This window comes from Pelmatolapia mariae, linkage group LG2 (genome assembly GCF_036321145.2).
Source record: "Pelmatolapia mariae isolate MD_Pm_ZW linkage group LG2, Pm_UMD_F_2, whole genome shotgun sequence".
NCBI classification, from domain to species: Eukaryota; Metazoa; Chordata; class Actinopteri; order Cichliformes; family Cichlidae; genus Pelmatolapia; species Pelmatolapia mariae.
Window position 1 is genome coordinate 21003834 of NC_086228.1, and position 25681 is coordinate 21029514.

The following is a 25681-nucleotide window of genomic DNA, read 5'->3' on the forward strand; positions in this document are numbered from 1 at the left end:
GGATACTCTCATCATTATGACTTATGCTGCTGTAGCACCCAAGAGGAATTTCCATAGCTGGAACATCTGGGATTGAGACTTATGTTTTATTTGTTTCTCCACAGGAGGTCCAGGTTTAGATGCTCCATACAGACAACCAAACCGCAGCCAAATTAGCAAAATGATGCCCGCTCGGCCTAGTTATCCAGGCATGATGCCCGGCATGCCGGGAAGCATGCCTGGTATCATGGGACCAGACAAACAGTACCAAATGACTTTTAAGCCCCATGCTACCATGCCACAAGGCCCGAATCTGCGACAGCAACTACAGGTCAGACTGGTGAGTCTGTACCTCTGACATGTCAAGCAATACTTACTCCTTGAGAATAGTTGTGACACCTTAGCACTATTTAGTAAACTTAAACAGACGTAGTTTGTGTTTAACTGCTGCTTAAATTCTGATCTTTGATTGTTTTTATAGTAGAGAAAAATGAATAATTCAATTTTCGTGTTTTCAGCATCAAAATCCAAACGCATTAGGGCAGATTAGACAAATGCCACCAAACCAACAATATACTTCAATCCAATCCCAGGTAAGTGGGGTTTTTTTTTCTGAGGTTTATCACATTTAACACAAGGTTGTATACATGATCAAACATGATACCATAGACCACAGACCGTTTTTGAAATCTATATTTTGCCTGTGGTCTTTCCTGGTCTTGTCTGTAGTTGTCTCCTCCTCCTTGCTTGGCTTGAATTATCAACATTGTCTTTATTTGTGCTATACCACAGGGCTATACCACATACGGATCACACATGGGAATGCAGCAGCATCCATCTCAAAGTGGTAGTATAGTACCTCATTCCTATGGCAACCAAAATTTCCCAGGCGCACATCCTGGAGCCAACCCTGCTGTAGTGGATCCTCTAAGGCAACAGAGGCCAAGTGGGTATCTTCTCCGGGAGGCCCCAGGCTACCCACAGAGTATGCAGAACACACAGAGGTCAGTATTATGTTGCAAGTAAATCTTCTAGTTTGATAATTATTAGCACTTAGAAGTCTTCTTGAAGAAAGTTGACATTCTTTTGATAACTTTTGCTGTATTTGAAATTTCAAGTCTTTGTGTCCTTGTTATGCTTGCTCTATTGTTGCATGTGCTAATTTTTCTTATTGGCTTGTACATATCAGGTTTCCCCACCAGCAACTCCAGCAGAATCCTATCATGCCATCCCATCTCGGTCAAATGGGACAAGGTGTCCATCCAGGCTTGTCCAGGCCCAATCAGATATTAACAGAACAGCAGCAGCAGCAGCAGCAACAACAACAGCAGCAACAATTAGTGCAGCAGCAGTACCTCAGACAAGCAGCGATGAGGGTATGTCACTTATATTAAGTTAGTCACATCTTAGCTATGGCTTGGGTTTTCTTAAAACAGAAAAAAAGTTGCCTGATGCAGCTTTAAAAACTAAAAAAAGGTTTATGGAAGGCTGTGCTTAAAATGCATGACCTGTAAAAGCATAAACACTTTAAAGTTCCTCTTCTAGCATAGATTAAAGTTCTAAAAGCACATCACTACTGTGTTAGAAATGTAGTGGTATTAAATAACGTTAACTTTACTTTTAAACACATTGTCACAGCTAAATGTTTCCTCCTATGCTGAATAAAAGTTGTTCCCAACAAAATTAGTCTTATCTCAGATTGATAGGATTGGTTCCCTAGCTTTGTCTTCTACCATATTAGGGGGGAAAAAACCACCATTTGGACATGTTAACTTGTTTAAATCTGCATCTTTTGAGATTAAATCCAGTATGCAAGAGGCCCTTGCTGTTCTTTCAGCTGTTGTGGTGCATTATTGAAATTTACAAGCTTTTTCTATGTTATGTTTCCCCAACTAAAGCAGGCACAACAACATCAACAACAGCAGCAGCAGCAGCAGCAACAGCAGCAACAGCAGCAGGTCCAACCACAGCAGGTTCCTCCTCAACAGCAAGTTCCACAGCAGCAACAGCCACAGGTGACGGCTGTGCCTCCACCGGGCCAGGCACAGAACCAGGGCCTGAGCATGCAGCCGCTGCCACCGCAGCAACCCATGGTAGGAGTCCAGGTGATTTTAGTGGCTTTTAGTACTCCAGGCATTCACAGGATTTATTAATTACAACTGGACAGGTGGCGGGTGCTGGGAAGTTTTCGTGGAAACGTCATCTGTATTTAAATATGTTTTGGATATGGTGAGATAAACTAAAGGATTAAGACTTCTTGTTATGCTGCTAAATAATTATTTAAAGTCTGTTCAGTTATCACAAAAAATTATTTACAAGAGGGATAAAAAAGGTGCTATTTGCATCAAAGAGTAGCTCCAATGTTGTTGGGTTTTTTTCTCTTCCATTAATTCTGATGTTTTTCTTCCATTTTTTTAGAAAGTGCAATAAGGAAATAGTCTTGCATAATAAAAAAAAAACAATTACAGATAAGGACACATCCACCCCCCATGAAATTTAAAGTTTTTGTAAAAATATTCCCAAGTACTTTTTCAACAGAGCAAGGCATTTCTAATGTACTAATTCTAAACATAATAGTTTTCTTTAGAAAGCTTAAATTAGTGATTTGAACACAATGACAGAAATTAATCCAGGAAAAATACAAGAGTCAATATAATTAACCGCCTGAAAAACTGACCTTTTTATTGAGCAATAGCACAAATGACTGACATGTAATGACATGTTTTAGCTTAGTAATGATCCAAGCATGTAAAATCAAGTTAAAACCAATCTACCAATTTACACTTGGTGTAAAAACTTCTGCAAGGGTTTTAGCTGTCACTTAAGATAAATGCCAAGAATAAAAGTAATCATTTTAGACTTGAGAAAAAGAATTGTTGACACTCACAAAGCAGGAAATGGCTATACAAAGTTATCACTGCATTTCCAAGTGCCAAGAACTGGAGTGAAAAGTATCATCAGGAAATTCTCAGAGAGCCACACAGCACAGAAGGCGGCTGGCAGAGGTAAGAAGGGAAATGTTTCTGGAGAGAAAACCGATGAGAGATGTGTTTAAAGACCCCAGAACAACTGCCAAGACACTAGTGAATTTGTTAGCCAACTCGACAGTCACTAGGATGCTGCACTGAAAAACTCCACTTCTGCAGAAGAGACACTTTAAAGCCAGACTGAAGTGCGCTAAGGACAACCTGGAGAGGGATCATGCATACTGGACGTGCATCCTTTGGTCAGATGAGATGAAACTAGAGCCAGCAGCAAAACTGGGTCTGGGTCATCACTTTGTCTTACAGGATGATAGCAATCCAAAACATACGTCATTCCTGGTGAAGAACTCACTACTGAAGACCAACGTGAACATTATCGAGTGGCCGATCAGTTTGTGATCATTTACCAGCCCACTTGAGCATTCAGGCACCCCAAATATTCAGTTGCTGCTAAATGGCTGCTTTTTAAATAAATCAAGGTTAAAGGAGAGAGACTGGCCAGTTTTACTAAGGTTTCTGTGGACTATTGTCATCTTGCATTAACCCTGGGTTAGTAGGGCTGCTCTAACTTCCAAGTTGGAAATCCAACTTGAGTTTATTTAAAATGAGTTAATTTGGATAAAGGTGCAAAAATAGTTTTAAGTACCCTCTCTCTGTTTTAGTTCCCACGACCGGGAATGCAGCAGACTCAGCAGCAACAGCAGACTGCAGCTCTGGTCAGACAGCTGCAACAGCAACTATCAAGTAAGTCAAAAACATCTTCAGTGGCATCTTCTCACATTTCTAATGCGTGTTCATTGTTCCACATTTGTAAACCTTTCCCCTCTGTTTTCCAGGTACACAACCATCACAGGGCACCAACTCTTATTACTGATAATGTTTGTTCATACTGGTGGGCAGAGTGGAGGCCCTGCTCTGTGGATTGGGGAAATACATGTGTCCAGTCCCATGAAGGTAGTTAGGAGGGATGACTTGAAGGCACAAAGGACCACCAAACAGATTAACGAAATCCAATATTGACCACTGAGGCAACAATCAGAGATGATCTTGTGTCACTTGTGTAATTATAGAATATCAATGGAGTGATCCTTATCTGAAGTAAACACGTAATGCTTAATGATGGAGCCTATGTAAAGAAAAAAATTACCACAAATTATAAGAATAATGCAATTTTTTTTTATTTTCAATTTGTACAATTTTTTCAGTTTCGTGTATTTCTCATTAAAAATCATGTCAGTTTTTAATGTCTGGTACTTGTGTTGGCTGCCTCTTTTAAAACCTGGTAGTGAAAGTTTTTATCTTTCGCTGCTCTTTTTCAAGCTCTGGGAGAAGGAAAATGAAAATGACGAGTGCATAAAATGTATCAAACTGATGTAAATACCACCGTAAATGACTGTTTTGTAAAAGTGTTCCAATAATGAGTAAATAAAACGGTGTTCTTATTACAAGGACTATGAAACTGAACCAGCTAAATGGAACTGAGGCATCAGTTCATTATTCACGTCTGTGTGTTTAATATTGGGAGAGAGGGGGAAAGCATACTGGTAAATGGAAAACTTAAAGTTGGTGTGTTTCCTCAGCTTGGGACTATAGTGATTAGTAAAAAGAATTACAACAGTGGAAGGACACTTTGACTAACAACTGTTCAGAGACTGGGCAGCTATTAAATATGTAGTATTGCATTTTTTTTTTTTCAGTACAACTAATCTTTGAGTTTTCAAATCAATTTTGAACACTGAGAAATACAAACAGCAAAGTGTAAAGACCCTGTATACACATGTAACTATACAGGTGTTTTCATTTTCATTTCAGGTTAACACTGTTTAGAATAGAGTTTCAATCCAGACAGTATGACATCCAACAGTAGAATAAAAAGATGTTAAATTATGGCTCCATTCGGTTTAGAGTGATGATACTCTTAACTATTGCCATTTCTCTATAAATTAAAACAAAGGCTTCAGCTGTTTTCAGACAGGAACAGTAGATTTTTGGAATCAGCATGAGACTGATGTCCTTTCTGACATGTAGCACTCAACAAGAAATGACTTCAGATATATTCTCACTACTGGAAATACTCTGCTTGGTTTGAGCAAATGCGCTGCAGTATAAAGTGTGCAGATAGCAGTGAATGCACTTAATTACTTTGATGCAAGCGCAATCAGATATAAACCCTTATACTAATGAGGTTTTAGATGAAAGATAGACTAATGTGTGGTGTGACTGAGTTAGATCTTTGTGTTCTCACACCCACCACTGAGGAAAAGGTTCATGGTTGCAGTGCATGTGTGACAAATCTCACACTGTGAAACTTACTTTTGAGATTACATTAAAAAACAAACCCACACCATCCTCAATTCAAATTTGCAGACTTTTTTGTTTTCTTAGGTTTTTGTTTATCGGCATTATGAGGTTCCAAGCGACTGAAAAGCACTCCGCTGTCAGATCCTAGTGCTCTTCCTTCAAAAGGACAGTCCATTCCTTGGTACCTCGCCAGGAAGTTCAGGGCTGCCCAGCTCCTCTCATGCGGTTGCACCCCAAGTCGTGACAGCAATTTGTTAGAAGTCTCTGGCACAATTGGCTGGAGAAGTGTGCCATATATCCTCAGACACTCAAGAGAGATATGAATGATGGTGTCTACCCAGCGCTGGTCTCCACTGTTTTTCCTATCCAGTTTCCAGGGTGTGTGGCGCTGGACAAACCCGTTAGTGAGCCTCACACAGGCACTGATGGCCTCCAGAGCTTTGTATATATGCATAGTCTCATAGTGCTTTTCCACCACAGCTGGGAGTTTCTTTATAGCATCCAACATGTGGTAGTCTTCATGCACAGCTCTGCCTCCGTGTGCTCTGGGGAAGAACTGAGGACAGAAAGAGGGGTAGACCTGAGCTGGGTTGAGAGCTGGTGCCGTGCAGCGGTTAAGCAAACCACCCAGAGAGTCTGCGAGCTCTGCGTTGAGCAGCTTGGCAACTTTGTCATCTGTGTAATCACAGTCCGAGTCAGGAACACCCTGACGCAGGAGAAAGTATCTCATACCATCAGCTGTAAACATTTGTGAGCGTTCAAGAGGATCGACCACATTGCCCAAACTTTTAGACATCTTCTTTCCTCCTACTGTCCAGTGGGAGTGCACATGAATCACCTGTGGCAGTGGCAGTCCAGCTCCTAGGAGAAAAGCTGGCCAGTAGATGGCGTGAAATTTTAGGATGTCCTTTCCTATAACATGGCGGGCCACATGCCACCATTGGTTGTGTTTATCTGGATATCCAGCTACTGTGAGGTAGTTCACCAGAGCATCTAGCCATACGTAGATAGTCTGTTCATCATCTCCGGGGACTGGGATCCCCCACTGAAGACGGCTTCTCTGACGGGACACCGAGAGGTCAGGAAGGTCTTCCTGCAACCACTTAAGTACGGCCTGGTGAAAACGCTCAGGCTGTACAGCCTGAGGATTTCCTCTGAGCCAGTCAAGCAGCTGAGATTGAAACGCAGACAAGCGAAACATATAGTTCTCCTCTTTCATCCACTCCACCTGCAAAACAGTGGCGAGATAATCTGTTTTTGAAACTTTGTTAATGAAGTAAAAATAGCTTAATATAAACATTGAAAAGGGGAAAACGGATAAAAATCTCCATTTCACAATTCGTTTGGGAAGCACTTTCAGTGTTTATTTGGCAGGGCAGTAGAGCACAGACAGGAACTACATGCAGTAAATAGTCTGTGGTAAAATCAAACCCATTGTTAGGCACCACTTACTCAGTAAATGTCATACACACTAAAGATTAGAGGCTCAAGTTGGCGTATTTTTCCTAGACTTCTTAAAGCTCCTCAAGAGACAAAAGGAAAAAATTGTTTGCACGGTTTGATCGAAATTACCTTGTGTCCACTCTCCAGCGACACTTTGATCTCCTTCCCTAATGAGTCCAGAGCATCACCGACTTGAGAGGGCATAAGAAAGCTTTCATCTTGTGTGGAGTACCAGCCTTCGTAACTCCCCTTGTAGATGAGCCCTTTGTTCCACAGTACCGACCAGAAATGCTCCACAGCCTCACGGTGTCTCTGCTCGGTGGTTCTTATGTAGTCTGTGTACGATATGTTGCAGCTGCTGAAGAGATGTCTGAACTGCTTGGACACACCCGTGCAGAAGGTCAGGGGATCTTTTCCTGCAGCTTCAGCAGCTTGTTGGATTTTCAAGCCATGTTCATCAGTGCCTGAATGTATTACAAACATAACAAGAGCATCATCAAAAGCCAAAAAATCAACTGAGCAATAATAATGGTTAAAATTAAAATACATTCCACTCACAATCATATAAAACAGAAAACAAACTAATTTACTTTTTCACAGGTGATCACAGAACAGTTTTATGTCAACATCTTAGTCTTTTCTTCTCTGTTATACCATTTTCTCGTTTGCCCTGATCTGTTCAATGTAAGGCTTAAAATGGTGTATAACAAAGACCTTAATACCTATAGACACCCATTAATTAAAGTAACATGAAAAACGAACATTTAGCGTAAATGGAAGATTTACCTGTTGCAAACTTTGAGTTAAATCCCTGCAGTAGTTTGTACCTGTGTAAGCAGTCTGCTAAGACAGCTGAGTACAGGTGTCCTAAATGAGGTGAAGCGTTGACATAGAAGATGGGAGTAGTTATATAGTAACTTCTGACATCTTTGCATAGCTGAGTGCTCAAAGCAGCGCTGCTCCGATGTTCCCAGAGAGGTAGAACCGGTGATAAAAACTGCTTTTGATGGAGTCTGTAAACCGCTCTACATCCTCTGGTAGCAAACAGAAAGGGGAACCTCATCGTTGGATACCAAGCGACGTCCACATGAAGACCAAAAAAGGATACTGAATCCACGTAGTGTAGAGTGTTAGCGTAAAACCGGCAAATTCAGTTCATTGTAAGCCTTTTTCGTAACCCTGGAATCCATGTGTTTCATTGCCTGTGAAGGTTAAGGCTTCTTCCGGTTTCTAAGAATAACAATAATTTGTCCAATGAAAACGCTGTATGTTGCGCATTGACTATCAACCACCAATCAGATTACGAGGTGTATTTTCGATAAGTTGGCATTTCCCCCATTTCTTTCTCATTTTTCCTTTTTTTCCCTTTAATTTAGTGTTACCGCTGATATTCTATCAAATATTTAAAAAAGAAACTATACAAAAAGCAAAATATTTACGGTAAAAAAAACAACTACATCGATTTCAGTTTTTTTTAAACTTTAACTTTATTGACAAAAAACAGACCAGGAAGTTGACATGTGCACAGCACATGGTTTCAGTGAGGTAAATACAAAGGATTTGTAATTTTTTTTAAATCCACTTATCACAATTAAGTTGTTGAGTTGTTGCATATATTAATACAACAATGTGCTTAATAAAATGCACATTGTTGATGTGATTATTGTTGGAGCACAGTTCAAACAAAACTGTGATTGTTTGAATCTTCTTCCAAACCTTGGTTATTATTCAGTAGTTACACATCTGAATAATCTCCTGTTACCCCCCTTTCCTCACTCAAACCAGATCCTGGGATACTTGAATTCCTCCAGAAACATGTCCCTACTCCAGAGTGAGCACTCCACCTTTTCTGGCTGAAGACCATGGCCTCAGACTTTGAAGTCACAAAACACATGCAGACTGGTTGGCAAACTCCCATGCACACTCAGTTATCCTCAACAGGATAAAGGGATGGTCCAGCGCTCCACCAGCGCAAGAAAACCACATTGCTCTTCCCGAATCTGGGGTTCAACTAATGGACAAACTCTCCTTTCCAGTAACCCCTGCTTCCTCTACAGAAGACGTGTCAGTAGGATTAAAGAGGTCCACAAAGTATTCCTTCTACTGCTTGTCTATGCCCTTAGTCGAAGTCAGCAGTGGTGGAGCACTGCTTTCCCCGCCTGATTTCCTGATGATTGGCCAAATTTTCTGGATTTGGTGGATTTACTGTATCCACCGATAGCTTCGTCTAAATACGAATTATTTTGTGTTGGTGAGTCCAATGAGTGGTGTCAAACAAATCATTTTTGCTGGCAAAGAGAAACTTCCAATTGTCAATCATTATTACTAACGAGAAGTTAGTATGCCTTGGCTTTGTCAAGTTAAAAGATATTTTAGAACTGTCGGCACCACTTCTGAAAAGATTTAAGTGGTTCTGTGTATATGTTTGACTCTGTATATATACTTTTGTCCCAGTGTGGATTAGAGAAAATCCAAAATAAATCCAAACTTGTGCATTCAATTAATGCTTTGCAAAGTCAGTAAACATGTGTTCCATACAATTTAATCTACCATGGAAATTTTTCAAAGAAATAATCAAAAGCCCAAAATTATCATCACATTCATGCCCATGACAAGTGTATATAAACTCCTGACCACAACTGTATATCTACTTAATAATACTGTAAATATTATTAAATAGTAATATTGCCTGATGTTATCAACTGTCAGCATTATTTAAGTAAATTAGTGGTATCTGCCGTCACAAATTCATTAATATTTATGTGCCATGTCTGGCTTTTATTAGGGTCATTATTAGAGGAGAATTTAGGCTTCAAACAAAAAAACAAACAAATACATGACCCTTTATTTTACCTTTTTCTGTTATATATTGCTGCTGTATAATCTTTTTTTAAGTTTACATATTAAACTTACAAAAATATTTTCCAATTCTCCAGAACCAGAAAATGTAGATTATAAAATTGTAAAAGTTTAGATTTTAAAAAGGTGATGATGGTTGCCTTTATGTGGAATACTAATATACTAATAGCTAAGATTGATTCATTTAAGCAACTTTCTAAATCTACCTTGCTGAACTTTATAATAGTTACTATTACAAAGGTAGTAGATCAAACCCTTGTGAGCTAATAAAAAATTTGTTTATTTTTAATAAAAATTATATAGTAACAGTGTTAAAAACAGTGTAGGACAAGGCAACAGGGTCGGATAGCTATATTTGTAGATAATGTAATGTGGAATGTAATGTACTGTGAAAGTCAGGGATGAACGTAGTTATGTAAATAAAAGAATGAAACTGTGAAATTCATTTGTCTTCTTTTGATAATATGGGTAACAGGGCCTTGTAATGGTTAGAGTGACATACTTTAGTCAGAAAAGCTTGGACAAATACAAAATATGTCAAAGGGGACTGACCTTTGGTCTACCATTGGTGTTAGCACGCGACTTGATCATGTCACTTCTTCTTTATCATGCCACCTCATTGTTTTGTCTCTTCCTTTTTGAGGCTAAATAGGTTTCGGTAACAAGTCTGCACATATTTTGTGGGAACTTGCTTTGGATATATACGGTTTTTTAAACTATCCTGATGTTTAAAAAAGGTTAAACAATTATAGATATGTTAACGAATTCAAAACAATCAAGTTAATGTAAAACTCATTTAAAATCCTATAGTATATAAGAAATGTCATTATCAGCAAGTAGGGACAAGAGAAAAATGCCATTTTTCTGTGTTTTAAATAATATTTTGGAACCACGTTTTAAACAACTAGGTACATTTTGTCTTAGTAGAAGTGTGTTTTACACAACAAACATGTTGTCGTATTTCATACAGACAATGTCCTAAAACTGTAGAATGGCCCTTTACTGTTTTATCAGTATCATATTCTAACACCTTTCTGTGTTATTTCTTATACGACTTTCTTTCCAGTACTTTGTTAATGTTATTAAGGAAAACAGCCATTATAACTAAATATCACGAAAATAATTTAATCTGTAATCCCGTATGAAAACATGGCGAACAGCTGTTTGTTTGACCGGTAGCAGATAACCGTTTCCAAGACGATCACAAGGAAGTTGCTTGGTGACGACCAGCCAATCAGCTGCTTCTCCTCCCGCGGTCCGCAATGAATGTGACGAATAGCTTTAATGTGACGACGGAGGTAAAACATTTCACAAAATGTGACGTTAGCCGACACTAAAACAAACTACAACCAAATCAGAGCGGTACGTACTTTCATATTGCTCAGCTTTTACGGTCGTTTTAATGGGTAGTTTCAGTTCGTCGCGGTACAGTCAGCCTGTCATGTGACTTCTTTAAACATGAGCTTTCTGGCGTTCGATTCCTGGAAAGTTTCGTGTTTGAAGTAGGTCGACCATTTTTACACCCGGAACATGTTTTACTGCATTATCCGCTGTTTCAGATGGAGGTGACTCGTTTGGACTTCTACATTGGCCTCTCTCTAGCTGTGAGCTCCAGTGTTTTTATCGGCTCAAGTTTCATCTTGAAGAAGAAAGGCCTGCTCCGATTGGCCAGCAAGGGGTCTATGCGAGCAGGTGATAAAGCAAAACTCAACTGTAGCAAAGTTTATGCGAGCGTTTGAAGAGATTTTTAGAACACGTAGTTGTATTAACAATAACTACAACACAATGAAGTAGCCCTTTAATCGGAATTGTTATTGCAATTGTCATGATGGAAATGATCCAGCTTTCATTATCAACAGTAAGATGGAGGGAGGTTAGTTGTCATGCAGCTGTGTTGTATTCACATACACTGAGACTCTTACTCACTTAACTATCACGTGAGACTAAAAATTTAATCATTGCATCGAAGTCTGACATTTTAGAGGGAAAATGACAGAATATTGGACTTTTCTGTGACAATAAACAAGTCAGCTCATCTAAAAAGCATAACTATGAGAAAACGTGGCATATTAATTTGAGAAAAAAATGTAAGAGATTTCCTTGTGACTACACCTATGTGATTCTGACACCTAGGTATGAAACCACTGCACTGTAGCACCAAAGCTGCTAGTCAGAGTATGCCAGTAGTATTTAATCCTGTTTTACAAGAGTTTACTAAAAGACACACCCATCTGGTATAGTAAAGATTTATCCCTTATTATAAATGAAATTAGATTTGTTTATGTATGTTTTTTTAAACAAAGAATGAATTTACTTTTTAGGGATTTGCTAATTAACCAGGAGTTAATATGTATAATAAAGCTTCAAGACATAGAGAAGCATTAAATGCTTACATTTAAGAAGCAGTAAATATGTAATATTTTGCTTTTGACAAAATGACTCAAAATGACTCAAACGCACTCATGGACTATGAGCATAGTTCTTCCATAAATACATAGGCATTTATATTAATGTCTTATTACTGTATTATTATTATATAAACAGCAATTTAGCTTTTTGATATGGAATTGATTTAAACTACTTTATAAAACTTTGGGCTTTGTAACTGAGAACTTTATAGCATGTTTTATGAGTTAATCATAATCCGTAAGGTCCTTGAGATGTTGGCTGAACTGCATAAATAAAATCGAGATAAGTTGTGGAAAACTATAGCTAAATGTTGTAGTGCAAAAGAAGACAGGTGTACCTGAATAATAAAAATATACTACACCGGGTATCAGAAGGGCTGTGCAAATTCAAGCTACCGCAGTACATTGTGTAACTTATGCTTAGTAACATTAAACTGGTTGTTCATAAATGTATCAACAATGATGTTTTTGAGGGAGAAGTCTGCAGCTGTTATTGTGAAAACTACTGCAGTTTTTCTTTGTGCAACTAACAGGTCAAGGGGGCCATGCTTACCTGAAAGAATGGCTATGGTGGGCAGGATTAATTTCAAGTAAGTGAATCTTTGGCAGACTTAATTCTGCCCTGTAAACGGGCAACAAGGTCAGGATTCTTCCCAGAAACACTGTCTTCTTTGTTTTAAAACAAAACAAGGCATTTGTGGTTTTTTTTTTTTTTTTTTTTTGCTGGTGACGTGGCAGTAAGCACTGCACCCACACCAAATATTCCAAGTACACATTCCTTCAAAGAGCACATTTGCACATGTGGGTTTGGAAGAAAATATTTAACCTAAACAGCTGCACCAGATATGAATATATCTGCATGCTAATGACGATCTTTGTTGTGTTGCAGTGGGAGCTGGAGAGGCTGCCAACTTTGCTGCATATGCATTTGCACCAGCCACACTTGTGACTCCACTAGGAGCATTGAGTGTACTTGTCAGGTAAACGTTTTAAAGGTTTAATGTATTATGTTGTATAATAGTATTATTAATGAAGGATGCATGTTGGAAATGCATCTGAGATTGAAAATGATCCCCAATAAATACAGTATATTTACTACGGTTTGAAATATCTCTCTCTATATATTTGCTAAAAGCTGTTGCTTTCACTTTTTTCCACTATGAAAGAAATACCCTTCTAAATATGGAACAGTACCATTTTTTGCCAATGCTGCCTCTGCTGTGTTTGTTTTTCATCTCCAGTGCCGTGCTGTCCTCTTACTTTCTGAATGAGAGGTTGAATGTGCATGGGAAGATTGGTTGTTTGCTTTGCGTCTTGGGCTCCACAGTCATGGTTATCCATGCACCGCAGGAAGAAGAGGTGGCTTCCCTCAGTGCCATGTCTGAGAAGCTCCTGGATCCAGGTATGACCAGACCTGCTTTGTTGTGATCTGATTAACAACACTGTGGAAGCTGAATCCCTGAAAGGAGCTGGATGTTTGATTTTTTCAGGTTACTAACTCATTCTTGAATGCTCCCATTAGGTTTCATTGTGTTTGCTGTGTGCGTTGTGGGAAGCAGTCTGATTCTTATCTGTGCTGTGGCTCCGCGTTTTGGACAGAAGAATGTGCTGGTCTACATCCTGATCTGCTCTGTGATTGGCTCGCTCTCTGTGTCTTGTGTCAAGGGCCTGGGCATTGGCATTAAGGAGCTGTTTGCCGGGACAGCGGTGCTGAAGGAACCTTTGTTCTGGGCCTTAATCATCTGCCTGGTAATCTGTGTCAGCCTTCAAATCAACTACCTGAACAAAGCCCTTGACATTTTTAACACATCACTAGTGACTCCCATTTATTACGTCTTCTTCACCACATCTGTCATGGCCTGCTCGGCCATCCTCTTCAAGGAATGGTTAAGAATGAACGTAGATGGAATAGTGGGAACAATCAGTGGGTTCTTGACCATCATTTTGGGAATTTTTCTCCTCCATGCCTTTAAAGACATTACATTTACCTGGGATTCCCTCCCACTTTATCTGAGGAAAGGTCCTCAGGGCTTTCCATGGGGCCAACAGCCATACTTGGCTCTTCCCAGCTATGACTTGCAAGCACAAGACGAGATGAATCTTCCCAGAGAAGGAGCCACAAATGGAGGGTGGGGTATACACCAGAGAGCACCTTAAAAGAGGGCCAGTATTGTTATTACCACTAAAAAGTCATTCTAAAACTTTAATGCATATCACAGCTTTACAATCTATCTTACAAAAAAGCGAGGAGGATGGGAGAGGAGGCTTTAAAATGAGAGTAATGCTATCAGTACACTGGATTTTATTTAAAATTAGTTGTCCACATCATACTGGTGTGTACATTTTCTTTTTCTTTTTTTTCTTTTTTTTACAACATATTGAGTTAAAAAATAGCCTTCACAAGCCAGATTGTGCCTTCTGTTACTGAAAACTATAACCAAAGTTTTGCACCTTTAGCTTTCATCATGCTTAAAGATGTGTGAGCTTATTTGCAGTCAGTGTTAAAGTCTTAATTTGCTCTGAGTCGATGATGTCAGTTACTGCATTACCTCAGTATTACACACAAACCACACCAAAGAATGCTGTCTACTTCTATAAATGTCTACCTAATGTGTGCAAGCTGTAACATATCGCTGCGTTAACTGTATTTTGGATGTTTGATAATGCCGATTAAAACACATTTACAACATCATTTCACTGCACTCTTCCAAAAGATGGACAATATTGTTTGGTTTTTCTTTTTTTTTAATTTATTTATTGCATATATTCAGCCTCGGCTGCTGATCATGCCTCTTCTGTCAAGACATCTTTAGTTCCTTTCATTACACCAGAATGTAGTTAAGTCCTCTTGCTGCAAGTAACCCCCCCCCAAGCAGGCCAGCTTAGTGTGTTTTTGCACATTTTGTGAGTTTTCACATTCAGACTCAGTTTTAAAGCTTGAGCCTGAATTCTGTGACTTGACAAAAACAGAGTTTAGGTTTGTGGGTTTGTTTGTTTTTTTCTCAACACTCAGATGCCAGCAGAAGACAAATAAAAAAAAACTACAGGAGTCCATACTCGGTGTTAATTTCAGGCACTTGTATGAAAAGGTAACACTTTAGATTCCTTTTCCCCCCATTGGCTGGACAGTTTTTCAAGGTACTGTACAGACAGCAGGGTCAGAGGTACGGTTCCTCTCAGAGCAGTGCCCGTGTGCCTCGTTAGTGCTCGGAGAGACAGTTTTTAGTCTGACATGGTCTCTGAGAACGACCCCCGGCTCCTCTGAGTCTGTTCCAGTCTGTTTAAGATGAACTGGCTGGTGTCGATGAATCGCTCCACGCAGTTAACAAAGCACGCTTCCGTCCTCGAGTCCAGCTTCGGCCCGGGTTTATCCATACACTTCTCCTGGAAACAGAGACACCGATTAAAAGGAAATGTAACGGCAAGATTGGATACAGCGCCAGAGTTCCTGTTGCAAAGTACCAACTTTACGTCAGCGCGTGGCTGTGCCCCAGCTGTGACCTCAGCACGCAGTGCGGCACTCCACGATTCGGACGTGTTGCTCAGACACTCAAAAGTCGAAGCCAAAAGTGTATTTTAAACCAGTTATTCAGGAAATTCTTAGGCGGTCCTTCGTGACCTCACACGTCTGCCTTTTGCCCGCTTTGACATGAACATTAAAATACTACATGTCCGTCCACCTCGCTTCACTCCGATACTCCTTATCTAAAGCGCCAGCTATACCAAGCCGGGGTATAGTGAATAGGAATAGGTATAGTGTCTCTAACACTTTATTACTGAATCCCTGCTTTGAAATAGCGGTAAGGGTTGCCTAAGAAAAGCGGTGCGACCCGGTGTTTGTAAATGGTTAAAATCAATTTTTAATATAATTTTCTGTCCACGGCCAGTAAAAACGGAAGCCTAAAATTGTGTATAATATAAGACACACCAGCCATCAGTCAAAAAAACAGATATATTTATACACATAGCAAATGGCAGAGCTGAGCTGGTAGCTTAACGCTTATCTTACCCAGCAGACCTCCGTCATTTGATGCACCAGCTGCTGAAATCTTTGTTTCTGAGACTCGATTTCGATGAACTGCTGAAGCTGAGGGTCAGCTGTCGCTCCCTGGCTGTCCATACTTGCTTATAAAGAGGTCGTACTAGTGATATTTTGCAAACTGTAAATGCTTAATGGCTTTATTGCTGACCTTCACGTGTGTGTGCACGACGGGAAACGGGAAGTAGTTCAGCCAATCACAGAGCACGTTTGTGTGACAAGAGTCGTCATCCTGTACACGTAGACTTTCGTAACTGCCGTATCCATTTGAGGGTGTGTTTAAGCGTTTGTTTTCAGTTCGGGGAGGATAACGCCATCCTATATAGATCCGTGAATACAGCAGGTCTGTCGCATGGTTGGAAATTTTCATTTCATCCTTTGCACATGTTCATTTTTAGTTTTCATTCCACATGATGATGTTTCAAACATTTCAAAGCCTGGTATACTTGGCTTTTATTTGTGCAATACATATGCGCGTACAAAGCTTGTTTAGACATGCAAAGATGTTTACACATTCAACAAATATTTCACAAAATTCACTACATACATACAAACTCAGTCCGGTGCTCTTTAATAAAATGTACACAATTGAAATGCTACTCTATAGGAATGTACTTCTACTTATGGGATGGAAAGGATAGTATAATCAGTGAGCAACAGTGATATTCACAGTACACATATTCACATTTCAGAGGACTTCGCTGTGCTGTTACTTTCACTGATTGTGTTATCTTTCCAGGGGCATCTGAAGATACGACTCTGTGGGCTTCTGAGTGAACTGTCGATGTTTTGTGCTGATACATTATTCGGAGTCCTACTGGAGCTCATATAGCAGATCCTGAACGGTCAGCGCCAGCTCCTGAAAGTTTGGTCTCTCCTCTGCTTTCTGAAAGGAACAGCAAAGGAAAACTCTAGGATTAGGGCCAATATTAAATGTCAACTCAACCGAGAGTTGCAATAAAATATGAAAATTCACTTACATCAAGCCAGCAGCTTGACATAATGCTGTAAACTCTTTCGTTGGCCAACTGGGGGCGAAAGAGGCGCAGGCCCCGGGACACCTGGTCCACTATTTCCGTGTTGTTGAGGCGCTCATAAGGAAGCCGTCCCAGAGTGTACACCTCCCACATTAAAACCCCTAATGGATTATATAAATGGTTAGAATTTAAAATCATTATGCTTTTATGCAATTTGAGCAGACAAAACAAAATATGGAGGGACCTAACTCCAAAAATAAAATATAAAGGTTAAAAATAGATATCAACAGAACAATAAAACATTACATGCATAAAAATAATTTTTTTTAAATGAAGGTATTAATGCATTAATTGTAATATAAATTCCCGATGTATGTATTTAGTTTTCCATTTAACTATTTAATTACAATTTTAAAGAATAATTTTGTTAGCACATTTATTTTCCCTATGTATTCACCAAAACTGTTTTTTATACAGTAGAGTAATTATTAATTAACCTATTAAGTCATTTGCACCTCTATTTTTTTTAATACTGAAGTTTCTGTGTCCACTCACTTTGAAGTACATCAATAAAACAGTAAAAATATATACAGTATGTATTACTTACCATATGCCCAGATGTCAGACTTACTGCTGAATTTGCAGTAAAGAAGGACTTCGGGTGGCGACCAGCGGACAGGGAACTTTGAGCCAACCGAGCTTGTGTATTCATCATCTAAAACATACCTGGAAGGTTTGGAGGAAGAGGATTTTAATATTATGCTGATGATGTACCAGTGTGTCTTGTTCTTTTTGCAAGTTATGTAAAGTGTTTTACCTTGATAGCCCAAAGTCAGTCACTTTGACAGTGCCATTTCCATCTACTAAACAGTTCCTGGCAGCCTGGAGATAAAACAAACAACGCTTTTGGTTCAGGAATAATCATTAAACCTTCAGCATTATCTTTGGATAGCAAACAGAAAAGCAGTGGGATTTTTCTTTTTTAAGCTTTGACACAGTGGATCATTGTCTCTCACCAGGTCTCTGTGGATGTACTGGTGTGACTCGAGGTAGGCCATGCCCTCAGCGACATCTTTACACATCTCTAGCAGCTGGATGCTTGTTGGGTGCTGCTTCAGGCCCTCCTTGAGGTATGTGAGGAGGCAGCCGTTTGCAAGGTACTCAGTCACTATATAAATAGGCCTTTGTTTGGTGCACACGCCATAGAGCTGGACCAGGTTCTCATGGCGAAGCTTCCTTGTTTGAGCAAAAAGAAGAAGGAACTTAAGCACTGTGAACTGGGTTTCCTCAAAGACATTATAGGAACTACCATTCCCAATATGACAGATCAGTTTTATGAGTCTTGTGCACAAACAGAGTCATCTTAGAGTGAGTTAGATATTCAGCTATTATCATTTAGTTGTGCTTACATCATGATTTTTGCTTCTTCTATGAAATCATCTTCTGACATGGAGCCCTCTTTAATCATTTTAATGGCCACATCATGCTGTCCCTGCCACTTCCCATACTTCACCACTCCAAATTGTCCAGATCCCAACTCCTTGATGAAGGTGAGGTGGCGTGGGTCAATCTCCCACACACCTACGTCAAACAAGAGAAAATAATTGTGCTCTTTTAGCATGTAACAACCTCATTAAAATAACTGCTTGACACGTTGTATATATCTTTTTAGCGCTGCTGCTGAGAGATAAATGAGATGCCACTCTTGGTTACCATAAACACTAGAAACATTTTTCCTTTTATCAAACTAAAAACCAGGTAATCAGGTGCACAGACAGAAAAACGTTTTTAATCTTCCGATCTAATACTAGGCACAAAAGTGTAACTTTTCCAAATATACTAATAGCACAAAACACTGTTAAAACAATAATCAGTATCTTACATGTTAGCTTTTATACACTCTCTGAAAGCTGTTATAATAAAAAGAATACATTCATAATCCAAGAAAGCAGGTGTAATTAAATTTCATCTGCAGTTCAAGTGCTGTCATAATCTTACCATAACCAAGACCTGCCGTGGATGGGGGCCGTGCCCGGTTAGATACGATGTGTTTCAGTCTGCTAACCATGCCTAGTGGGGGAGATAACAAAGCCACATTACCTATTAAGATAGTCATTTTTGATAGGATGACTGGAGTATGAATTGTAAGAATGAACTAATTTATTGAACTTTGACATGTGAGTGAAAGGGCTACAGAAGACGTTAAAAAAGAAAATAAAAAGTGTTTTCGCATTAAAAAGCAACTGTAAATTTAAGTTAAATAAAGTGGAGATTAATAATAAAAAAAGAATAATTAAACCCACAAAATTTCCAATGGCCCCCTACCCCCCACTCAAACTTGCTTATGACTCATTTCCTTTTTCCTGTTACCGTAACCAAATTTGAAAATGAGTTTATTGTGTAACAAATACCACAGTATTAAAGCTGAGACTATGTAGCCATATGGCCCGGGCAGTTATATTGACCTGCTGCGTTGTGCTGGTGATAGTTGATGAGCTCTGCGATGGTGTTAAAATTATGCTTTTCTGCCAAGTAATACTGGCCCTGCGGGGTGGTGCAGATGTTATAATGTCGGCAGCTTCCAACAGCTTCCCTGAAGAGAGAAGAGTAACATGAGTAGATTTAGTCCGCACGTTTTCACTGGAACCACCAAAGAGGAACGATATATCATATATGCATAATTAGGTAAAATCTCCTCAGTGTTCTGAACAGGGTAGCTCAGTCTTGGAATTAAAAAAAAGTACCGCAGACACATTAGTCCTGGTTTTGCATAAGTCATTTACATCTCTCTCCCTCTGCGGGCCACTGTTTCCTCTTTCATTACAAACAGTTCTTCTTTTCATGCGTTCACACATGACTGGAGCTAGTGGATACACTATATAAATGGTAGTAGTGTTTAACACCGCTAAGCTTACTCACCCGCCACCCCTTGTGAGCAGAGACACAGTGTATTTCCCAGCCTTGCTGGAGTCCCGCACCAAGAAGCCTCCATCTTTGTTCTGATTACAACAACATATTTCATAAGTTTTGACTTAAATACAGTCCCGAAACATATTTTTGGTAATGACAGTCATGGGTTTACCTCAGCCTTTAACAGTTTTTCTGCTTGACTACGGTTCATATTCTTGCAATACCAGCTGTCAATAAAAAAATAAACAATTTTTAATTCTTCCTGAATGTTGTTGTATTAGTTCAACAATGAGAAATTAATTAGAGTGCAGATAAGGAACCAAGAATGAATTAGGTTAAAAATAATAAAATGTATAACCATATGTGACATTAATATACCTATTTAGGGGCAAAGCAATAACACTGATACTCACTCGAATCTTTCTAGCCCATCTTCAGCTTCTACAACATAATTGCTTGGTATATAACCCTCTTTTCTGGAAAAGAAAAGAACATGAACAGATGGCACATGCAAAACGTGAACTTTTGCTGGACCTTTTTTTTAACACCAGCAGATTCTAACTTTTACAAATCATTCAAGTGAATCATATATTATATAAATTCATTTCTACTCGTTATGCAAAATTTATGAACTAACGAGCCGTGTAGCCCCGGAAGCCACTTTTTGAACGTTCTCTTATATAAATTATCTTTAATCTGTGTGCTTCAAAATCATCACTGATCATCTGTCTTTATCATTATAACGCTTGCAGTTGGTTTACTTTAGCCGCCACTGTAAGTTTCCAGAGAATACTGATTGCACTTGATTTTTGATTTGTCTGATGGGCTACGTGCGGTCACACTCTTCTTACGAGACATTTTTGGGTCACCTCTAGTCAGCTTACCCATATTTGTCTCGAGCTCTCCACCAGTTTGCATCGGACTTTTCCAGGATGGTGTACTCCTCATCCTTCCTTAGCTCCAGGTCTTGTGGTGTCATGGGTGTGTAACTGTACTCAGCTACAACAGTCATGCCTGCAGAGGAAGCTGGTGGGTCAGGAGGCTGTGGAGGTAAAGGACGAGCAGGCTTTTTCTGGAAAAAAAAAGAAAAGAAGATTGCTTTTTTTCATATAGAAGAAAACAGTGTGTACTTGGTGAATGTTCATCTCAAAGTCCTAGGTCTATACCTCTGCTGGGGTTGGAGGAAGCGGCTTCCTTGTTGACCTTCGAGATAGCTGTGATGTCACTCCTATAAAGGCATTATTTGATATATTAATTTAAAAGTTTAGGACCTGATCATTTTAGACTTTAAACTAAGGGGAGTCTAATTCTCACCATTCTTACTATCGAGCACTTTGCAACCCATGGCCTGTTTAACTTCCTGGTGGCAGCACAACCACACCCCATCAACCCAGAAGCACGGATGGTACTTCTGCATCAGATCGCTGTTGAAGCGCACCACTGTACACGTACATGGCCACAGAGTTTTTCAGATACACAAGATATGGTCATGTTCATGAAAGATGATACGAGATACCGTGACGAAATGCGAGAATATACATGCACACTTACATTCTTTGAGCTTCTTTATCCACTGAGCCCGGGTGTCTTCAGTCTTAGAAAATATATACAGTGGCCCTTCATCATAAATGACCTATGGAAAAATCCACAGCGGAGCAAGACAGCAATTTTCAGTATTTTTTTATTTATTTTTTTCAAGTTTGGTATTGCAGAATAGATTGCTGCAAGTGTGGCAAAAGTCTCTTCAAATGCGTTAACGGAAATTCAACACATGAACCCACGAAGTGTTACTTTGCTTTTTCTTTAATTAAGACATGTTTAGCTTGAACTTTTACTATTTATGGCAACACTGGCACTAAAAGCCCCTAGCTCATCTGAGTGTGAGAGGAAGTTTCACTTCTTAACAATTAACTTTCACAGTGTTAACTGTTGGAGCACTGAACAGTCCTTGGAGAGCCTCACTCATGCTGCTGTGTGCCGCTCGTACGTGTTTTTTTTTTAATAGAAAGTGTTTGTTGTTGTTCTTTTTCTGCAGCTCTATTCTTATATAATCTTCCTGTTACGTGTCCTGGCCTGAAGCTAAACAAGAGAAGAGATAGCAGTGAAAGCAAGCAAACTGTATATTTTATATAAAGTTTAATCAGGTACAAAGCATTTGCATTTGACTCTTGTTTATAACTTCAGTAATGAAAATTGGATTGAAAAATATCTACCTGGAATGGATACATGCGATCTTGTGGGGCATTGGGCTCTGGCTGGACTGTCTCTACACACTTGATCTTCTCTAGGTCAACTGACCCTTTCAGACCTTTTCGCTTCTGCTTAACAGAAGAGGAAACAGTCAGGTAAGTCCAAGATAAAGAGCCAAGTGTTTATTTGGTGGCTCAAGGTTGCCAGCCAACATTAATATGAAACAAACCTTTCTTCAGTTCTATATACATACCATTTTGTCGTTGTCAAAGTCATAGTAGGATATTTTTTCTGCTGTGAGAACAAACAATCTCTCTTTGTAGTTTAAAGGTGAGGTCTTCTTCTTCTGTTGAGATCTTTTAATGAAGACTTCTTCCAGTATAGAGTCTGACATGATTCAATCAGGATTCAGCTGCACTGGAACAAGTGACAAATGGATACGTTTAAAAAGAGTAATCATGGCGTAACACAATGCTTCTCCACTATACAGCATGTTCACACCCCGACTACAACAGCATCTGTAATTCTGCTGAGAGCTGTGACTGGCTCACCCGTTGTGACTGTGCTCAGCATTATAATAAAACCTCAAGTTTTGCTGAACTTTACACTTATTCAGTGTTTTCATTTCCTTTGAAAAGCATTTTAAAGAATGTAATACCTACCCACTGTTCATAGAGTTGGAGCAGTGCCACTACAACAGGTGAAAGTGGAGATCTGGAGAGAGATGAACAGGCATGCAGTGTTAGCGCATATCACTGTGTGATTAGGTGTAGTTTGCATAAGCCCTGCTTTTCCTGACAGCAACATCCTCGGTTTCCAACATTTGCCTCTGTGGCACATCTGTTTCTCTTAGCTGTTACATCCTGGTCATCTGGATACAGTATTTAACTCCTCTTTGCCTTTGGAATGAATATCAAGTGCCTGTTTTGTTGATCCAAAAACCTGGCTGAATACAGTAGTATAGTTCTTTCATTTTATATAACTATACAGTCTAGACATGATTCATTTTTTTGTTTTACTTCTAAATAAAATTTGTTTGCTGGCAAACATATCATGGAATATATCACTCTTACTATCAGAAGGCTTCCTTCCCCTCGGGCACATTTATACATTTTACCACGCACATAAGATAAGTAGGCAAATGAAAAAGGCTCTCTTTTTGCTTTATGGCAGTGTAGTGTGTCTTGTTTGCAGCACCTCCTAACCACCAGCGCTGAAATGAAACTTGCACCTCCAAAACAAGACACATTGATAGAGTCTGAGTGAAGGGGAGCATACAATAATTAATCGTTGTGGAAATTAGTAACATAGCGACATTAACAGCCTGATATTTTAGGGGAAATATAGCTAGCTGAAACTTAATTCAGTATAAATAGTATTGCAGTGACGGTACACACAGAAAATCACGACAACTGATGAAAACAAAGCTGAAAGATATTGATGTTGATGATAGGTTGGGAAGCGAAGGCTTCTTTGGTTCTGACCAATGCAGAACTAAAACTAAAATCTCACCAAATGACCAGAAGAAAAGCCAAGGTATTCCCATCACCACATTGTTCTAAAAGTGCAACAAAAGTGCACCAATGCAGGGAAGTTATTTGTTACCGGTTACCGCTCAAATGTGAACTATCAAATTCTCAGACTCACCCTCGTTACACGGCCGAATGCTCACTGTGTGTCAGTTTCTGTCAGATGTGTGCGCACTTCAACTCAGCCTATTTTCAGCTTAGTGTGAGAGAGAGAGAGAGAGAGAGAGAACTTCCTTCTATCATCTGAACTGTAACTGTAGCACTATGAGAAGCTTCTGTTGCTCTCTGCTAACAGGGAGTCTGACATTTCTTCACACTCGAGTGACAGTACCTGCTGGTGTTGTTTGTGCCTTCATGAGCAGACAGAGGTGTTCCCTATTCTGTGAAACATTGTTTACTCATTCCTCATTTAACACGACCCGTGTTTTCTCACATCACTAACTCGAGTGAAGGTCAATAAACTCTGAGGGCGCACACCCAAAACTGTGATATGTGCCTCTAAATAGGTGAAGCCTTTTGACTGAAACTGTGCAGCTACCAATGCATCATGGCTACTCAGAGGAGATTATTTTTTTTGCCTTTTCTGATGGGAGTTGACTCATGATGGCTGACACAGACAAACTCATAGGGAAGTTGCATCAGTATTGCTTTGCAATATGAAGAGAGAAGAAACCCTGTGGCCTGCACCTCTTCTTACCTGACAGTATCTCTCTTTTAAATGTTGCTGTGCATGATTTGGACATTTGAAAAGCATGTAATGTACCAGTTTTGGCAGGTTCCATTTGTAATTTTACTCTTCTGTGTGTGACCTGGACTATATAATCTAAAACAGGCCAACTGTGTCACTACACCCTCTGTGTGAAAGGCAATTAAGTAGCAAATAAATCATTCTAAATGATCATTATTGCATTTTTTTTATTCTAAAGTGCACAAATTTTGACTGCACGATGTCTGATGCGAATGACACAGCAGACACAACCTTATCATGAAAGACTAATGTTAACAGGAACCTGTAAAGATGCTGTGTTTCCTGATGTTTCCTGGTAGATAAGTGCTATGTGCAATAAAATGCGTACTTGTGTATGTGTGTTTGCGTGTCTCTGTGTGAGCATACGTAACAAAGAAACAGACAGAGAGAAAAAAAAGTGAGTAATGTCACAAGACTGATTCTAACCGCAAAGAATACTCAGGCATATTAAAATACCACATAAGTTTAACATTGTGGTAACTTGTGAGAACTATTTGTCAGGATACGAGAATTTCCCATGATGCACACGTAAGTATTAAAAATGATAATACAATCTATGACAGTTCAATGCAAGATACCTGTCATGAAGAGTAACCCTAACCCTAACTGTGTGAAAGTACAACCTGATTAGCGATAGCGATTTGCTATACATTTAACCACTTTTCTGCTACAAAGAAAGCACTTTGATGAACAGTGTCAGTGCATGCACATAAAGGATTATCAGCACTCTGTCAGCACACAACAGTACGTTTATGTCCAGAAAACATTCAAAACTTTATACATTGTTAGACTTTAAGCTGAAAATGTCACTTGTGGATTCATAATTTCATTGGTTATTTCACAGGTTTTGCATACAAACGAAATTACGGTGGGTTTCAGTTGAGTACTTGCACTAATCTATGCTACTTTTACCTCGGCCTTTCAGATGAAGTGTACTCAAAGGTTGCTTCTCTCTTTTATAGTTCTGTGAACAAAGTGCGACTAAAAATACCCCCTTTAGAAACAAGTGCTGCTTACCCAGATGTCGAAAAATGACACACATCAGACAACTGCAGATGCTGAGGCTTGAAGAGTGGCATGGACCTTTGCCTCAGTAGCTGGCTTTCCATAAAATGTGTGTTGGTCTGTGATGCAAGAAGCTTAAAACACACCCACAGAGAGGAATCGACAGGGCTTACTTCCCCTTTTTCTTGCTGCTAATTTTCATATCAGCCTTCTGGACAGTTTTGGTGATAAGTGGAAGCGGGCTAAACATTAATGCAAGGCCATATTTGGTTGTTACATATAGTTACACTGTAACCTGAGTGGATTTCT

The 25681-nt window shown here is 39.4% G+C and overlaps 5 protein-coding genes across 14 annotated transcripts in view; 2 read left to right on the forward strand and 3 right to left on the reverse strand.

The window, feature by feature from the left end:
- med12 (mediator complex subunit 12) overlaps nucleotides 1–4207 on the forward strand; it is a 32047-nt gene extending 27840 nt beyond the window's left edge. For 2 of the 5 annotated variants that reach the window (XM_063494458.1, XM_063494462.1), the window contains exons 37-43: nucleotides 105–319; nucleotides 498–572; nucleotides 772–983; nucleotides 1169–1355; nucleotides 1878–2084; nucleotides 3626–3707; nucleotides 3800–4207. In XM_063494458.1, coding sequence (XP_063350528.1) covers nucleotides 105–319; nucleotides 498–572; nucleotides 772–983; nucleotides 1169–1355; nucleotides 1878–2084; nucleotides 3626–3707; nucleotides 3800–3837 — 1016 coding nt within the window. In that variant the 3' untranslated portion in view covers nucleotides 3838–4207. The remainder of the gene's footprint in view (nucleotides 1–104; nucleotides 320–497; nucleotides 573–771; nucleotides 984–1168; nucleotides 1356–1877; nucleotides 2085–3625; nucleotides 3708–3799) is intronic. The other 3 variants (XM_063494461.1, XM_063494459.1, XM_063494460.1) reach the window with 3 other exon arrangements.
- Nucleotides 4208–4325: 118 nt separating this feature from the next.
- Nucleotides 4326–7918, reverse strand: mars2 (methionyl-tRNA synthetase 2, mitochondrial). Its single transcript, XM_063494464.1, has 3 exons — nucleotides 7494–7918; nucleotides 6837–7171; nucleotides 4326–6492 (listed from the first exon to the last, which is right to left on the reverse strand). Exons 1-3 carry the CDS (start codon nucleotides 7768–7770, stop codon nucleotides 5314–5316), a joined length of 1791 nt encoding a protein of 596 aa, XP_063350534.1. The 5' UTR covers nucleotides 7771–7918; the 3' UTR covers nucleotides 4326–5313.
- A 2896-nt stretch (nucleotides 7919–10814) lies between these two features.
- zgc:101583 (uncharacterized protein LOC494104 homolog) lies at nucleotides 10815–14325 on the forward strand. Its single transcript, XM_063494465.1, has 6 exons — nucleotides 10815–10928; nucleotides 11126–11258; nucleotides 12508–12564; nucleotides 12864–12954; nucleotides 13216–13376; nucleotides 13497–14325. The coding sequence occupies exons 2-6, from the start codon at nucleotides 11126–11128 to the stop codon at nucleotides 14129–14131; spliced, it is 1077 nt and encodes a 358-aa protein (XP_063350535.1). The 5' UTR covers nucleotides 10815–10928; the 3' UTR covers nucleotides 14132–14325.
- timm8a (translocase of inner mitochondrial membrane 8 homolog A (yeast)) lies at nucleotides 14146–16199 on the reverse strand. Its single transcript, XM_063494466.1, has 2 exons — nucleotides 15984–16199; nucleotides 14146–15358 (listed from the first exon to the last, which is right to left on the reverse strand). The coding sequence occupies exons 1-2, from the start codon at nucleotides 16092–16094 to the stop codon at nucleotides 15197–15199; spliced, it is 273 nt and encodes a 90-aa protein (XP_063350536.1). The 5' UTR covers nucleotides 16095–16199; the 3' UTR covers nucleotides 14146–15196.
- A 589-nt stretch (nucleotides 16200–16788) lies between these two features.
- On the reverse strand, nucleotides 16789–25609 carry btk (Bruton agammaglobulinemia tyrosine kinase). Of its 6 annotated transcripts, none has more exons than XM_063494470.1 (20): nucleotides 25385–25609; nucleotides 23738–23815; nucleotides 22753–22804; nucleotides 22344–22502; nucleotides 22114–22221; nucleotides 21452–21533; nucleotides 21215–21340; nucleotides 21067–21128; nucleotides 20785–20972; nucleotides 20314–20376; nucleotides 20073–20127; nucleotides 19910–19989; nucleotides 19456–19583; nucleotides 18989–19060; nucleotides 18400–18571; nucleotides 18007–18226; nucleotides 17808–17872; nucleotides 17598–17716; nucleotides 16994–17151; nucleotides 16789–16899 (listed from the first exon to the last, which is right to left on the reverse strand). In XM_063494470.1, exons 4-20 carry the CDS (start codon nucleotides 22482–22484, stop codon nucleotides 16828–16830), a joined length of 1911 nt encoding a protein of 636 aa, XP_063350540.1. In that variant the 5' UTR covers nucleotides 22485–22502; nucleotides 22753–22804; nucleotides 23738–23815; nucleotides 25385–25609; the 3' UTR covers nucleotides 16789–16827. The 6 variants fall into 6 exon arrangements, with proteins under 6 accessions (XP_063350540.1, XP_063350538.1, XP_063350539.1 ...); XM_063494468.1 differs by having other exon boundaries at nucleotides 22344–22507; XM_063494469.1 differs by lacking the exon at nucleotides 25385–25609 and adding an exon at nucleotides 23951–24801 and having other exon boundaries at nucleotides 22344–22507.
- Between the last annotated feature and the right edge of the window lie 72 nt (nucleotides 25610–25681).

What these genes read in the sequence shown, in the direction of transcription:
- timm8a (XM_063494466.1), bottom strand. Translation starts at nt 16,094, where the DNA reads ATGGACAGCCAGGGAGCGACAGCTGACCCTCAGCTTCAGCAGTTCATC. An exon ending in AAATGACGGAGGTCTGCTGG is followed by an intron (nt 15,359 to 15,983) that starts GTAAGATAAGCG and finishes CTCTGTTTCCAG; the next exon opens with GAGAAGTGTATGGATAAACC.
- zgc:101583 (XM_063494465.1), top strand. Translation starts at nt 11,126, where the DNA reads ATGGAGGTGACTCGTTTGGACTTCTACATTGGCCTCTCTCTAGCTGTG. An exon ending in GCATTGAGTGTACTTGTCAG is followed by an intron (nt 12,955 to 13,215) that starts GTAAACGTTTTA and finishes TTTCATCTCCAG; the next exon opens with TGCCGTGCTGTCCTCTTACT. An exon ending in TGAGAAGCTCCTGGATCCAG is followed by an intron (nt 13,377 to 13,496) that starts GTATGACCAGAC and finishes TGCTCCCATTAG; the next exon opens with GTTTCATTGTGTTTGCTGTG.
- mars2 (XM_063494464.1), bottom strand. Translation starts at nt 7,770, where the DNA reads ATGAGGTTCCCCTTTCTGTTTGCTACCAGAGGATGTAGAGCGGTTTAC. An exon ending in TAACTCAAAGTTTGCAACAG is followed by an intron (nt 7,172 to 7,493) that starts GTAAATCTTCCA and finishes TAATACATTCAG; the next exon opens with GCACTGATGAACATGGCTTG. An exon ending in CGCTGGAGAGTGGACACAAG is followed by an intron (nt 6,493 to 6,836) that starts GTAATTTCGATC and finishes ACTGTTTTGCAG; the next exon opens with GTGGAGTGGATGAAAGAGGA.
- btk (XM_063494471.1), bottom strand. Translation starts at nt 22,484, where the DNA reads ATGTCAGACTCTATACTGGAAGAAGTCTTCATTAAAAGATCTCAACAG. An exon ending in AGTACATCCACAGAGACCTG is followed by an intron (nt 17,873 to 18,006) that starts GTGAGAGACAAT and finishes TTTTATCTCCAG; the next exon opens with GCTGCCAGGAACTGTTTAGT. An exon ending in ACTGACTTTGGGCTATCAAG is followed by an intron (nt 17,717 to 17,807) that starts GTAAAACACTTT and finishes CAAACCTTCCAG; the next exon opens with GTATGTTTTAGATGATGAAT.